The sequence below is a fragment of the Denticeps clupeoides genome, unplaced genomic scaffold (assembly GCF_900700375.1).
Source record: "Denticeps clupeoides unplaced genomic scaffold, fDenClu1.1, whole genome shotgun sequence".
In the NCBI taxonomy this organism is placed as follows: domain Eukaryota; kingdom Metazoa; phylum Chordata; class Actinopteri; order Clupeiformes; family Denticipitidae; genus Denticeps; species Denticeps clupeoides.
Genome location: NW_021629693.1, coordinates 64,593 through 81,002, shown reverse-complemented (window position 1 = coordinate 81,002; position 16,410 = coordinate 64,593). Strand labels below are relative to the sequence as shown.

Genomic DNA, 16,410 nt, shown 5'->3' with positions numbered 1-16,410 from the left:
AGGCTGATGGAATTCCTATGATGTGCTCGGATGTGATAATGTGGTCATAACTTCATTAAAAAGCTCCAAATAACACACACAACCAAAAACTTGAAATAATAGAAACTTTTATTAAGTTCAGTGGAGTATAAACATAATGAAGATGGTCAGAAGGTGACCTGTCCAGGGCAATAATTAATAAAACAGCGCCACCTACTGGATATGCAGGGACAACAGTTATAAACAGACGAGTCCACATTACCTGGAGGTCTGTGTACACAGCAAGAACTTCCCAGCATGGTCACCTCTGCAACATGGTCTTCAAGGGAAAGTTCTCCTGAAAAGGAAACACAAGACGTGTCATCTGACCAGAGGAAGAAAGAGCCCTGGATGTTCCAGTCACTTTCCACTCTGCATGTGTACAATGAGCAGATCTCCAGAAGGCAAAGTTCATGGTGAGAGAACCTTGAACATGCTGCTCAGTACACCAAGAGTTAAACATTCATTAAGACAAACGGAACCTCAGTCTCCAAATACACATATAATAAAATACTTTTTACAAAAGTATTAAAAGTCCAACCTGTAGCCACTCCAACATGACCTGGAATGTGAGCAACCACACCAAAAACATATAAAAATGTGAATTTCATTCACAAATCCAACTAATAAACTACAACAACAACATTTATTTCTTATATAGCCCAAAATCACATACAATATGTCTCAATGGGCATTACTAACCTGATTTATATAATAAAAAACAGGTACCTAGGATATATATATATATATATATACATACATATATGATATAAATGAGATTGGGACTGACTGCCATATTTCCAAATACATTTTATTAATTATTCAAAAATCATACAACTCATCAATCCTTTTTTATTCATTGAAATCTTATTTCTTAACAGTGTTTTTATGGATTATTACCAGGGGGTGAAATCCAAACCAGAATCTCAATTTCAGCACAAACAAATCCAGACACCCAATCCCGAGTAACGTCTGTTCCACCAACTGAACATGTTCTCCAGAAGAAAGCGGCCTGCGTGTAGCTCCATATTTCACACTGTTTATTTACCAAAAGTTCATTTAAAAGTTCACACAACTTGTAAAAGGGAGCAGAAGAACTAATTTATAAAGAAATAGATATTCATGCTAAAAAAAGCACAGAACACAGCAGTGAAGTAGGGTGGTAGTAGCCTAGCGGGTAACACACTCGCCTGTGAACCAGGAGACCCAGGTTCAAACCCCACTTACTACCATCGTGTCCCTGAGCAAGACACTTAACCCTGAGTGTCTCCAGGGGGGGACTGTCCCTGTAACTACTGATTGTAAGTCGCTCTGGGTAAGGGCGTCTGGTAAATGCTGTAAATGTAATGTAATGATCTGAAACCACCTTCAAAACTATTTAGCCAGAAGCAAACCTTTTTTCTACTTTTATGTAGCTCATGTTCTGCTGTTTTTTCAGCTCTGATGTGTCCATTGGATGTTCTGCCTGTTCAGACCTACACAGTAGACAGGAAGGTATAAGAACCCTGTGTGTGTGTGTGTGTGTGTGTGACTTTATTCCTCTCATTAACCTGTGCTTCAGTGAAGAATAACCAGCCCGCCTCGTCTCAGACTTTCTTCCTGAGAATCTAGCAGCGGGTCATATTACAGACACGGTTCCACACACACACACCACAGCTATGGAGGACTCATCTACTCATCACGGCTGATAGAGTGGTGAGCCCACCAGAGGGCACCTAGAGGACCACACCCTGGACCAACCGCAAAGAGTCACGTCTGCTGCGAGCCCTTTTCTTCTGACTTCGCTATCTGGATGGTCCTACTGGTTCCCGGTCCTTCCAGACACGACCAAGATTCCAACCAGTCCTCCGATGCTGAATGCGCCCCTGCACGTCGTTCCTGAGTAAAGCCTGTAGTCTTCCGGTGCAGTACTGTGGGGGGGGATCCGCACCTGCCCTCCCTGCCAACCACTAGCGCGTCCCCCGTCCCCTTACCTGATAATTAGTCAAGAACAGGACAGGTCATATTTTAAATGGAACTTCATGTCGGGATGCTGGTAGTGACGGTAATCATGGTTAAAAAGAACAGACAGACAGGCACACATCCAACAGGCGCTGCAGTAACTGGGGTGGGGACAAGCGTCCACTGGACAAAATCAAGATGATTTTGACAAGCCACACCCCATCTGCATATTACCTGGGTTCTCTGCCGTGTCCTTCTGGCGCGAAGCAGCTTTCAGTCCACAAGGGTTCTTGTAAAATTAGCATTAGGATGTTCTGCAACGTTCACTTCTTTTCAAATATGTAAACAGGCGCAAAAACATGAAATAAAATGCACAGCCGCCATACAGGATTTATGCAATGCGGTCTAAAGAAAATCTATATGAACCAAAATATGATATTTAATCAATATCAAACAGCAAAAGGTCATAAGAAGGGGTGCAAATGATGATCACTGTCCACAGCTCACCAGTCAACGCCATCAAACGGCTTCATGCTGTTGTGTGTGAGTTAGTGGTGTACAGCAGTAAACTTACAGCCTACTGTTATGAAGTGGAAACACATGATCTACAGTAAAAGGTCCCCGATCATGAAAATGTCACTTTGTGAGATGATTTAACAATAATATGAGTTCCCCTGGTCTGTCTATGGTCCTGCAGTGGCTAGAAATGGCAGTGGGTGTAAAGAGTGTTTTGGTCGTTCTGCTTCACCGTTCAGAGAGCTGCATCTCAGACGGTCGGATCTGGAATTTGTCCCCTTATGACGTCATAAGGGGAAAGGTTACCTCCCGTTTCACATGCTTTTCCCGCCCCTCCCCTAAAACATGATCTTCACCGACCGTCATGGCTTCCAAACGTGTGAAGCATCGCAGTTGCTCAGTTATTGGATAAAAAAAAAAAAAAAAGAGCACAAATTATTTTTTTTTGTTCAGTCACAAGAACCAGCGGGTTCATTTTCTTTTTTCTGGAAAAACCCAGGCTGAATTTCAGAAAGAGACTTCAGATACAGTATTGGGGGACCAAAAAGACCGATATATAAATGCAGAAAAAAAAGAAAAAAAAATCATGTCAGAACCTTTAACACAATTTCAAAAGGCCCTAATTTCAATACCTGACTGAAACCTACTGAGATGCAGAGGAAATTCATGCTGCAAATGCAGTGACTGGTTACACAGACCTGAAAAATATTGATGCAAATAAATTATTGTAAAAACTATTGCTGATTCAGAATCATTTTATTTTGTGTGAAGCATCTTTTTTTACGCATTTTATTTTAATTATTCTTCTACATGAGAGCCTGGCTTTGGAACACTGAAATGGAATTTGGAATGATTTTCATTTTGAAACAACTGGACTCTTTTAGGCTCCAGACACTTTCACAACCTTGATTTTGTCAACCTGTGATAAAGTTTCCACCCCAGGGACTCTGGGAACTTTTTAATGGGGACAACATTTCTCTCTCTCTCTCTCACACACACACACACTTTTGCTCCAATACTGACCTGTAAACTGTGCGCCATTGTCGTCTAGAGTTTCCATCGTGTATAATGTGTACAACGTCTGCATTGCTGTCTGTATGCCACTGACTACCGTCGTCTGTATCTGTCTGATTGCACCGTGAAGTTGCCCCACAATTCTGTTGCACATGTACAATTCTGCTTCAGTGCAATGACAATAAAGTCATAACACACACACACACACACACACACACACACACACACACACACACACACACACACACACACACACACACAACCAATGCAGCCCTGAGTAAGACTCTTGTCCGGGGGACTTGATGACAGGCCGGTTCTGAAGAAGAACCGCTCTGGGGTGGAAACGCCTTCAATGGTTGTTCATTCGATCTGCTAGTCTACAGATCTGGATGTTCCAAATACACACTCCCCGTACGTCGATCTGATTCATGCTGCGCTCCACGTGGATTTAAACGCTTCCTGGCAGCCAAATAAATACATTTTAAATCATTTTATTAACATCTGTTCTATAACAGAATGCAAAAAGTAAAGTCACTGAAAGAAAACCATGCAGGTACACAACTTACACACATCTATTCATACATCACTAAAGGTGTGATTAAGCAAAGACAGAATAAAATGGTACAGAGCAAGCAGTCTCTCGTCGGGGGGGAACGCAGCTTTATCTTGGTTCTGAAGGGCTGCGTTCGAGTGCATTGTCACATTATACAACTAGCATGAGCAGAGCCCGATGTTAATCACATTTTATGTAGAACCAAAAAGTAAATGTAAGGGAGCCAGACAACAGGAAGTGTGAAAGGAATCCTATAATGCTAGAATGGAGGTGTTCAGGTACGGCAGGACTAGACAGCCATAGTTTACACAAATATAAAAAGAAGAAAAAAAAAGAAGTCAGAACCTCCGTCGCTTGTTATTGGGGCCTTCAAAGTTGCCCCCACCTGGGTTGCCCCTCCCAAAAGCCCCAGGTCCAGCCACGCCTGCCAGGGGACCCGCCCCACCAACCACAGGCTGCTGCTGCTGCTGCTGCTGCGGGGAGTCGACTCCCGGACGGCCGCCCATAGGGGAGCTCATCTGAGGAGGACCACCATGAGGGTATCTCTCGTTGCGCTACGTTGCGTGGTCCAAGTTACAACAGCCAAAGAGCACGGTGGTATTTACCCCCAACATCAAAGTCCGTGGTAAGTTCAGTTCAACAACGGATTTGGCACCAAGATGAAAAATGTGAAAAGCAGTGGAGTCATCATCACCACGGCCAAAAGGGAAAAAGAGAGGAATCATTCAATTAGAACATGTTTTCTACTTACAACAGTGGAATATACATGCTAGAACGACTGTAAATGGTTTCTGATTTATTTCTGCTCCTTAAAGATAGATTAACACCAGCCAGCTTTCCAGCATGTCTACACACCACTGGCATTTTTATGAATTATCACATACAGTGGACATACAAAGAGTACACACCCCTGTTTTAGATACGGGAAAAACGAAGCACCTTTTGATTTAATTACAGCATTCAGTCTAACCCTAACCCTTTAACATTCAGTAACGTTCAGTTGTCTTAGTAAAGCTCCTCTGCCATTTACTCAGTTTACAGGGCGGGATCTCACGGCTGAAACATGGAAGGCCTTTTCTTACAAAGAATCGTCCAGGCCTGGCTAAACCTGGTCAGAAATTCAACAAAGCGCCACCAAAAGAAGTCCATACCCACGGTGGACCACATAGCTCTCGAACCCAGACATAAATCCAAAAGAAAACCTATGAGGTGACCTGAAGATGCCAGTGCAGATTAACAAGTAAAGACGTACATCTGGAATTAAACCAAGAAGTGCTTCGACTAAATATTAGGTAAAGGGTGTGCACATTTATGCAGCTACCTTATTGGAAGCTTATAAGGTTGGAAATGTACTTTTACATCCACATCATATCTAAGACAGATAATGCATTAAGTATAAAGCAAATTATAATTGCTTTTCAACTGCAAGTAATATTTCAATATGCTTGTCGGAAATACATTAATTACCTTGTTGACCCGAATGACACCCCGCAGTTTTGAGAAAACCGGCCTTTTGTAGACCAGAAAATAATGGTGATGTTGTTTAAACATACAGTTCTCAACCTTTGGTGCATCCCACCGATGAAAAATACACGTGAGTGGTGGAACACGATCAACAAGAGGGAACATAGATGTTTCTGTTAACATTTGCTTTATCAATACAAATATTAACAAAAACATGCTATTCCTATGAAATTCAGTGTTCTTCGAATGAAATAAGGCATTATAGTACAAAACGGATACTTAGACATAATATGCACATATTTCATTCAGAACATTTGACCTAGTATGGCATAGAGTATGGCATTAAGGGTTAGACAACATTCAATAGCTCTGAGATTTCTTCTGGAACATCACTGTAAACGTCTCTCATGGCAGAGCCATCACATCTATGAATCTTGTTCATGAACTGTAAAATGTCATCTTTATTGAATACTCTGCCAGCATTTATGTTTGCTTTGATTTTATTAAAAATGTAAATTAGGCAAGACTAATTAAGATTAAACTCAGGGCATAATCAACTAATTGTGAAATTGCATCACCAAACGGTACCTACTAAGGTCCAGACAACTGCCATGATCTGATGATATGCTAAACCATTCAACATAATCCTCGCATTGTTCCCATCATTACTTTGGATTGTAAAATGTTATTATAAAAAGGTAGTAAGCACATCCAAATGTTTGTACTGTATTTAGTTCGTACAAATTGAAGGACTGACAGAGTGCTGTAGGACAAAAATTGAAAAGCCCATAATGTCCAATTGTAATGTTGCTTAAACAACAATATAAAGCTGGAGAGGAAGAGGAGATAGGAAGGAAAGAGACAGGAAAAGTTTGGAGGAGAGGCTGCCACTCAGCAACAAGGTAATAAAAAATAATCAAACACAGGTTGAAAGGTGACAAACAAAAGAACAAACAATACATTACCATGGCTCCGTTATCAGGCATCATTGGAGTTCCCATATTTGTGGCTCCCTCAGGCCCCATGGCTCCACCCCGGCCAGTCATTCCCATACCCATCATTTGAGAGGGACCCTGGTTGCCACCGGCTGGAGCACCAGCGTTATAAGTATCTACGCGAGACAACGCATGGTTGCACTGAATGGGCAGTCTAGCATCATCGGGACAAGCTGGACAGTCTATGTGAGGACGTTGCATCATCTTGGCTAAATAAACTCTCAAGACTTTTCCTTCCAATACATTTTGGGACTGCACATATAATCATACCTTCTAGATACAAGCAGAAAATAATTATACAAAAAGAACCAGAATATCAGCAACACATGATGTGTGGAAGTCAAGCTGGCCGCAAAAAAAGGAAAAAGAAAAGGCTACAAGCAATTCGTATTGCGATTCATGGCCTTCATGTCATATTCTTCAAGTGATATGATTTCTATAGCTATTTTTATGCCAATAGAGCTACGGCATAGTCATTCACTCTCTTTATATCTCTAACACACACACACACACACACACACACACACACACACACACACACACACATTCAGGCATGCATGGTAAATTTGACAAGAGCCCAGTAGAGGTTCTTTCCACAGACATACATTTAATCTGGAAAGTTACAGCAGAAACCAATTCCTGCACTGGAGCATATTGGGTACAGTCGGATCTTTCTCCACTGGTACAGTTAAACAGAAAATGAGCAATGAGAAGACGCCATTAACATTGCACAGTCTCTATGAAATAGTGAAATTTGTTTTACCAATTTTATCAAATTGTTTCAGCAGGTAAAAATGCATTTCCGGTCCAAAAAAAAAAATTTTCAATCAACATTTGGCTATGTCCAACAGTGACCGTATGACTGCCTCACCGATGAAACAAAGTGAAAGTTAAGTGATTGTCATTGTGATACACAATGTTTGTTCGATACTGTTCGCATAACCACTCCAAACTAAACAGATTTTTTAATAAATATAGACGCCCTTATCCAGAGCGACTTACAACGTGCTTCCACGTTACAATCAATGAAGTGATCAGTACTGGTTCACTAGGACTCAAACCATGAATGCAATCCTTTTATTTCACTCTGTTGTAGTTTTTCTTACATAAAGTTACAAGTTGGTCAAAGTATTCTCTAAGAAGGACAGTCTTAAGCTGCTGTTTGAATTGAATATTCATTCAAGTTCAGCGACTGAGCTGTTCTGACCTCGAGGGGAAGTTCATTCCACCACAAGGTGGAATGAACCACAAAGTGCAAGGTGCAATGCGAGGTGTAATAAGGGGTCTGAGGTAGAATGTAAAACCCCATGTTTGGCTTTGTAGGCCAGCATCAGTATTTTGAGTCTGATGCGGACAGCTAACGGGAGCCAGTGGAGGGAACGTAGCAGAGGTGTCTGAGAATTTGTGGAGGTGCTGCTGCGTTCCTCTATTAGCTGTAGAGGCCGGAAGGTATTCAGAGGCAGACCTGCTAGACGGGAGTTTCAGTAATCCAGTCGTGAGGTTTCTAGGAAATTAACAAGCATCTGGGTGGCGTGTTGATTCATAATATGTCTGATTTTGTAAAGAAGGAATCTACATTAGCAGGAAAGATTGGTCATGTGAGATTTAGATGATGGGCTGCCATTTTTTTTTTTTAATCCAAGATGAAATGTTTGACATGCAGAGATTTTTGAAGCGGCATGTACATCTGAGGGAGGAAAAGAGAAGATGAGTTTTGTATTGTCTGCATTGCAGTGGTAGGACAACCCATGTGAGGAAATGACCTCACCAAGTGATCTAGTGTAGAAGAAGAAAAGGAGAGGACCGAGTACTGAGCCCTGAGGGACAGCAGTGGAGAGTCTGCATGAAGCAGAAGTGGATCCTTTCCAAGGCACTTGGTTATACCGCTCATCAGGGTTGGAATCAAACCACTGCCATACCCCGAATTCCAAGCCTCTTCAGGATGGACAGGAGAGTCTTATCTGACTGTGTGAAATGCTGCAGAAAGTTATGCTGATCTGGCCACATATAGCTTTTCAGAAACAGTCAGAAGGGCTGTCTCAGTAAAATGACCTGCTGAAGAGATAATGGTCGGCACGACTCTTGTTGGACATTTTTTCCTTGGACAAATCATCACCAACCCTGCACTGACATCAATTACAGGCTCACTCTACCCCGGCAAGGGCATCCCTTCCTGCACCACTCCTTGCCAAGGTTTCTGCCTTTCTTTTTTTTTTCTAGATGGTGGTACCAGTCGAGCAGTGCTGGAGGATCGGAGAGATAAAGATGCAGAGCAAAGAGTGCCAAGATATCAGGGGTAGGAGGGTGATGACCATTAGTTGCCAGGTAGAATTTGGTAAGGTTGATAAGACATGCTGCAGCGTTCTGGATAAGATGGAGAGGTCTAGAAGCACTAAGGTGAAGACCAGCCAGGAGAGAATCACAGTAGTCCAATGTAGAAATGACCAGAGATTGGACAAGTATCTGAGTAGCCAGTCTTGATAGAAATGGACAAATCCTCTGACTTCTGGGTTATAGGCAAGTATGTGTGTTACCCACTAGGGTACTACCAACCCTACCTTGAGGTGTCATATACTTTTCATACTGTTATGGAAAGTATGTTGGGGACCTGTGCTCTGCCCTGTCTACTTTGTTGTGTTTTTTACTAGGTGACAAGCAGGGGGCAGGGAATTCATATTAGAGGGAGCTATTTAGGAGCAGTTATTGAAAGCTTGTCATGAGGTGAGATCATGTGATCCATTCCTTCTTTCCCAACCATGGCTTGTTTGCTTTAAAGTGCTGGTCCTCCTTGCATGGGAAGGAGTAATTGCACGTTTTTGAGTAACTGTTAAATTGCCTTCCGTATTTATGTTGCTTTCACCTTCACCTCCATGGTTCTAAAATTTCGATTTTGAATGTGTGGCTTTCTTCCCTCTATAGTGGATTTTTTGGCATTTTGGTGTTGACTGACATTGTTAGTTGGGGATACCACATGTTTTTTGGGGCTAAGGACCATGGGAGCAGAAGTCGAGCAGAAGTGGTATACGTGTGACTGGGTGCTGGTTGTGTGGGAGGTGGATATTGTTCACACATTAGAGTGCGTTGCTGGAAGAGCGTTGCTGGAAGAACTCCTAGACTCATTGAAACTCTTGTTCACCTGTCCAGTTGGCAAGAGATTGATAAATGTCACTATTGTCACTATGCGGAAGAGAGAGGTAACCTGAGTCTGTGGGACGTGCATTTTGGGCCACCAAGCCACGGCGTTCAACTGGGGCGTTTGGAATGTGCAGCCCGGTGCGAGATGTGAACACATTGCAGGCAGAGTTATTGATTGAGCCCAAACCTCAGCAGGTAGAGAATACGAAAAAGGGGATTGATTTGGTTGATATTCTCTTTTCATTACAACAGGGTTTGTGTCATTGCAGGGGGAACCTCACAATGTCCCTTGTAAAATACTGAAAGACCCGGGAGTTTTTTTTTTCTTATATTACAGTTGGCTTTGCCTGATTCTGGAAGCTCTGTATCGATCCAGGGGATTGGATTGCATGGGGTCAATGCATGGAGTGGACGTTATTCTGTGCAACAATATGGTAGGGAACCATGTGGTCAGGGACACACTATTTAAACCATGCGCTGTCTCAGAAAGAGAAAGAATGGAGGAATGTAACCACCCTCCACTGTCCTTTTTTCACCATCTGGCAGGAGACTAAGGACAATACAAAAAGTACATTTTAGAAACAGCTTTTACCCCTGTGCTGTAAGACTGTTCAACACAGTAACAAGATGTAGAAAATCTAATCCTTTCAAAGAAACCGGATGCCACGTTGGTGGACTTGTTGGCTGTAATAAGGAACACTGTCAGGTTCGGTAGAGTGTATTTGGATCAGGATGGCCTGTAGTTGTATAACTAGTCATCTTTTGCCAGCAGAAATGGGGGAGATACGGTGGTGCAGGTGGTGGTGCCTGATAAATTCTGAGAGGTGATTTAAAAAAAAAAAAAAAGTTTACGGTTTACGGTATTTGGGTGGTAGTAGCTGAGTGGGCAGAAGACCCAGTGAGCAAGACTTCAGGGGGACAGTACCAGTCACAAGTGATTGTAAATAAATCTGGATAACTGTGAGTCCTTGAAATCCGCACTGTGTGAATTTCTGTTTAACCGTGCTTACTGGTTAAACCTGATTCCACCTTTCGGCTTTAGACAGATTATAGGAAAGAAAATACCATGACTGAACCGGAATGTGTTGTTCAGGAGGGGTCAGCACATATTGTCAGCAAATTTAATTTGTTAAAAAGGGTATTTTCAGGTTCCACCAGAAATATCTGCCTTTGTGAGATCCTCTGGGCTGAATTCATATACAGTGATGAGCTTTGGGCTCAGAAACGTGCCTTCAACCTTCCAACAGTTGAATGTTGTTGCGGGGTTGGATACATTCTTGTGTTCGTCGCAGAACTCTGATCAACACCTGACGCGATGGACATTACGGCCTTTAACCTAATGGGGCGACATCAGGAGAACATGATGCCTTGTTGCATGCTCCCGTTGACCTGTATGACCGGGGCCTTCTTGCTTCCCTCGGTCTACACCTGCCTGACCTTAAATTGCTTGTTCTGGCACCATGTTTGTGGGACAGGTGGGATTTGTGATTGGGGAGACACCTACGCTCTGCCCTGTCTGCTCTGCCTCGTTTGTTGTTTTTCCCCAGGTGACCAGCAGGGGGCAGGAAATTCTGAACAGCAGATCCCAGTTGTTGCCAAATTGTCATGTTTTTAAGTACTCTATATGGATGTTCAAAATAAATTCTTTTTAAATTGCCTTCCATGTGGTCTCCCCTTTTATGTTGCTTCCACCTTTAGTCAGGAGGTTACACTGATCACCTTTGTCGTGTTTTAAACAAATTTAATCTATTAAATACTGAAATCTTTAGAAACTGGCTTACTTTGCACCCTTCAATCCTGCAAGTGAAAAGGCTGGACTGAGCATGAAAGCACAGCTGGCAGAACATGTTCTAACTGGGGTGATCTTAAAGGTCCAAAACACCCAATAAGCAAAAAACTTTCAGAATACATAAAGGATATTAGAAAAGCATTCTCTCGACGGAAGAGATGTGATAATGACCGTGACTGCAGGTTTTCACGCGCACATTTGAAAACCAGGACTGTGACTAAAGAAAGCTGTGAGGTCGTATCATTAAAAAAGGCTTCAATTTCCCAGGAGATGCAGGAAACTATTGTCTGAGCGCACATTCAGAAGATGCATAAGATGCTAGTTATTTCCACCCTGTCGTTTGAATCGAGAGACGAGAGAAATCTACAGATGTCCAGAAGTGGGAAGAAAATGTGAAAAATCCCACTTCAGTGCCAAAAATGCCACAAACAGCCTTCATTCACCACTGAAGCCATCAATGCAGAGCAAAGAGGTTTAAGCACCACTCATGTTCCCGAGCATGGACAGTACAGTAGGAGCGATGTGCAGTCCCAAATCTGTCAAAAGAATACAAGCCTCACACAGCCTGTCCAGGATCACATGGAGTCATATTTATGACCCTACCTCCCATATTAATTCCTCCACGGGGGCCCATTTCACCCATTCTCATATCCTGTTCTCTCTGGAAGTGAAGAAAAGTGTTCAAAAGTGAGCCTTGAGGAAAAGAGGGTGTCTTAAATCAAGAGAGAAATGCAGGTGAAACTGAGCATCATCATGATCAAAGCAAAGCACAAAAATCAATTTCATTGGCAAATACAGGTACATCACACATCAAAGAAGAAATATGCATGGGGATATGAATGTATGCATGGGTATACAAAATAACTGGCATGGGAATTTGCATTACATGTGATCAGAAAATAAAATGTAAAGTTGATGTAAGTAGAGGTGGGATGAAAAATGACATCTAACTATATATATATATATATGAGAGAACAGACAGACAGATCAAACTAGACATGACAAAATATAGTAATACTCTTTTGGGGATACATTATTAATACACTGGTATATACACTGGGATTGTCTACGATGGATACAAGTGATGGGGTTTGTGAATGTGACTAAATGAAGACATGCATCTCCTTAGAACACAGAAGCTGCCAGAAACGGTGCCTCTAGCAGCCTTCCAATCTGATTCCAGGACAGTTGTGACTATGGCACTGCTTGGAGGCAAATCTAATTAGCATTCTTAATAAATATTAGATCAAATATTAAATAAGATTTATTGTGAGCCTGTAAAATGAGAGAACTGTTACCCACCCCCATTCTAAACAGTTATAGTCAAACGTGACGAAGAAATTCATGTAATGTATGTTTCAGCTAAGATTAAGGGTCAGACAAGCATTTCCATGTCAAGACAACTGTGACAGATTAAGCAATGCAGGTAATACACTTATATTTAGTTAGTGTTTGCTGAAGTTGTTTCCAGATTGGTTTATATATTATTTAATTGTAATGCTAAATTTTCACTCATAGTTTGGACAGTCATCGCTATTTGTAGTTCAGTACATAATATTTTTTAGATTTCACGGTCACACAAATTAAACTAGGAGTCCAAAAAAATGTCAGTTCATTCAGTTAATGGGTTGTAGTCCTTTGACGAAGTGAACCACAGGACAGTGACAGGCACACTGCGGTAGGGTGGTGCCCCGCCCAGGACAAGTCCGCACCCTGCACCTGATATGAGCTCTGGTGCCCAAACCGGGACAGGGGTAACAAAAGCAGGACAAATAACAAAATAAAACTAAATTAAGTGTACAATTAAAATTAGAGAAAAAAAGGCATAGAGAATATTATACATAAATGAAGAATATGAATATATAAGAATTTCATTTGGGGAATGTTTTTCTGACAGAAAATACAAAATTATTTGCAAGAACTGCTATTGAATAAAAAATGGCCCGCCAGATAAAATATAAAAAAAAGAACTTACCTTATTGGGAAGGTGTTCCACAAAACAGGATTTCTCAGTCATGACAGTCCAATAGGAAACTCGGAAAGGAGCCATAAGATTGGACGATCATGACTTCAAACTTAACTCAATCAGTTTTATGGAACACCCCTCAGGTGCTCACACACACACACACACACACACACACACACACGTACTATGAACGTTAAAACTATTTCCACTAATTTCCACTAGTTTCCACACAAACGGCAGAATATAACAGCCTGCATAAGGAAAATATCTAAATCGTTCTCTCTTTCACACTCACACAGAGACACACACACAAAAACCAAATAGCTTCTGCATTTCTTACATGAAAGAAATGCATGATGGTGGTATCTGGAGTAACTATGACCAGTGTTGATCTGAGAGAGAGGTCTACTGGACATGTTATCATTAATACTTTCCTTTATTTGTCATTATGAAACATAAATACATTTCACCCATCACCCACTGTGAGCAGTGGGTCGCCATGAATGCCGCCCAGTATAAGGAGAGGGAACACCATTGCCCCAAATATATGAAATTCTTATTTTTAATGAATATTGTGCGGAGGCAGCCATCTGTGGAGCGCAGTGAAGACAGTGCAGCCAGACCCATGTTACAAGTTCCTACAACTGCCCATTTCATAAATAGGACCAACTTGCCATAAAAGGGACTATGGCCACAAAAGGACACAATGCATATTAAGTATTAAACAAAGATAAACTAGGGATGCTAGGTTTTTGGAGCTGCTCAAACATTCATCACGTCATGGCCATCCTACACAAGTTGAAGTATCGCTCGCCGAGTCGCTGGCCACACAGCGAAAAATGTAATCAACGGGTGCAACGCGACTGGCTTTAACTCAGAGCGCGCTTGGAGGATGGCGTATGCACACATTTTTAAAACATTTAATAACCTACAATTTAACTGAATAGATCGGTTTCTTAGATTGACACAAGATCCTTATTTGATCGATATCCTATATACGTATTGGATCGATGCATCCCTATTCAGAACATTAGTATTTCCTAGAAAAAAAAAAAAAAAAAAGGTTTGATAAAGATTTTTTTTTTAATAAAATAAGAATTATTTCTATAATACTAGACTATTACACCCCACCAAAACACAAGTCCACCTCATTCTGCGAAATACCAGTGTTGCTTGGAAAGGTTTTTCCAGCAAGTCCTCAATCTTTTAACATACGGTAAAATGGGAGAAAAGGGTAATTACATCAATCATACATTGACAGATAAGCAGAACACAGCATGCAACAAAACATAAAGCATAGATATAATACAGTTAAATGTTGACTGTTCGAATAACATGAAATATAAATCACTGAAATACATCACTGGGATGTATAGGCATCTAGAGCAGGGGTCGGCAACCTTTCACAATCAACGAGCTGGTTTCCACAAAAGAGAAAGGTGCCGGACGCCGCAAAATCTTTTTGACATGCAAAATGAGGATAAAACTGTACGTGCAAAGAAACTTTATGCAAAAAAACTAGTTGCGATGGTGGGGGAACCGGGGGTTTGCAAAGATTGCACGTTTGCCAGAACACTTTTTTTACTAGCACAAATAGCGCGTAGAAGCAGATGATGAGATGGAGGTTTAAATCACTCAGACAAGTCTAAGTCAAATGGCAAATATATATATATATATATATATATATATATATACACACACACACACACACACACACACACACACACACACGGCAATATACGTAAATTGTGACACGTATTTAGAGAAACAAAAAAATTACACATTGTGATTTTGTAACATTAAAATGCAATCTTCAAATTTCAAACTACAATCAAAATAATAATAAATAAATAAACGGACAAAAATTAAAGTACACTTACAATATATTTTTCAAAGCTACAGAGGGCAAGTAAAGTGTAAGGATAAAAAAAAGCCACGGGTTGCCGACCCTCGATCTAGACATTATAAATCAATGACATTGAAGAACATGTGTAAAATATGTGAATGAGTGTCTGAGGCAGAGAACAAACGTATTAGCGGTTCCGTCTATGCAATTTACCTGATGAAAAACGAACAGCAGCATATAAACACACATACTGGGAGTGTAATAAATTGTTAATATTCTACACAAAGTTTACACAACGCATTCACATTTTCATTATGCTTGTTTAAATAAAGAAGCTGGTGCATTATTAGGGCCGAAGCCTCAACGGTACATACACGTTGGAAAAACTGCATATTTTAGGGGGATCATGCACGGGTGTGGCAAATTGACTTCACCTCCCCGTCACCACTGACATACATGAAATTCAGCAGGTTTATGTTAAAAAGTTAAACCGTACAAAAAAAGCCTCCTGGAGGTGTGTCCTAATCCAAACCGGACGCATTGGAATTTTACAAACTCCTCCTACAAAATTCTGCAGATCCATATCATATTTGGTGAGTCTCATCTTAAGGCCATGGTGACGTTAAATTGAAAAGGATTTGAGTTTTTGCTGTGGCATCACGGCAAATTCCGATGATTCGCCATGAAACAGGAAGTTGCTGCCATTTGAACATACAACCTCCAATCTAGAACAAACTTCACATGATTGATTAGTGTATGTGCGAAGTTTCAAAATGACTCAAAGTGCCACCGAGTGGTAAATGCCCTGCTTTACTCTACGCTGGTTTGTTCCTCACAAGTGAAATTTGATCTGGAGAGCCTTAAGGCCTGGCTGATGATGATGTGTGAAAAGTGTGCGATTTCATTGAATAGGTTTGCCCGTGGCATCGCCCCAAATTTTGATAATTCGCCATGTAAGAGGAAGTTGCTGTGCTTTGCTCATATAACACCCAATCTGCACCAAACTTCACAGGGTTTATAGCTGTCCCGGCCTGACAAAGTGTACATGCGAAGTTTCCCAGAATACTTAAAACGGCACCTACTGGTAACAGGAAAATACTTACTTTACATTTGGATAAATTGTTCCGTGAGAGCGAGAAAGAGCAAGATTTTTTTTTATATATATATAATACT

At 41.2% G+C, this 16,410-nt stretch overlaps 1 protein-coding gene across 5 annotated transcripts in view; it reads right to left on the bottom strand.

Moving 5' to 3' along the window:
• LOC114771749 (paraspeckle component 1-like) overlaps positions 1–16,410 on the bottom strand; it is a 35,341-nt gene that overhangs the window by 9,706 nt on the left and 9,225 nt on the right. For 2 of the 5 annotated variants that reach the window (XR_003743872.1, XM_028965090.1), the window contains exon 7: positions 242–316. Coding sequence is in view for 4 of the 5 variants with exons in the window: in XM_028965090.1 (XP_028820923.1) it covers positions 281–316 (36 nt within the window). In the remaining variant the exon portion in view is untranslated. Of the gene's footprint in view, positions 1–90; positions 317–3,964; positions 6,618–12,028; positions 12,087–16,410 lie in introns of those variants that run through there. The other 3 variants (XM_028965089.1, XM_028965088.1, XM_028965092.1) reach the window with 3 other exon arrangements.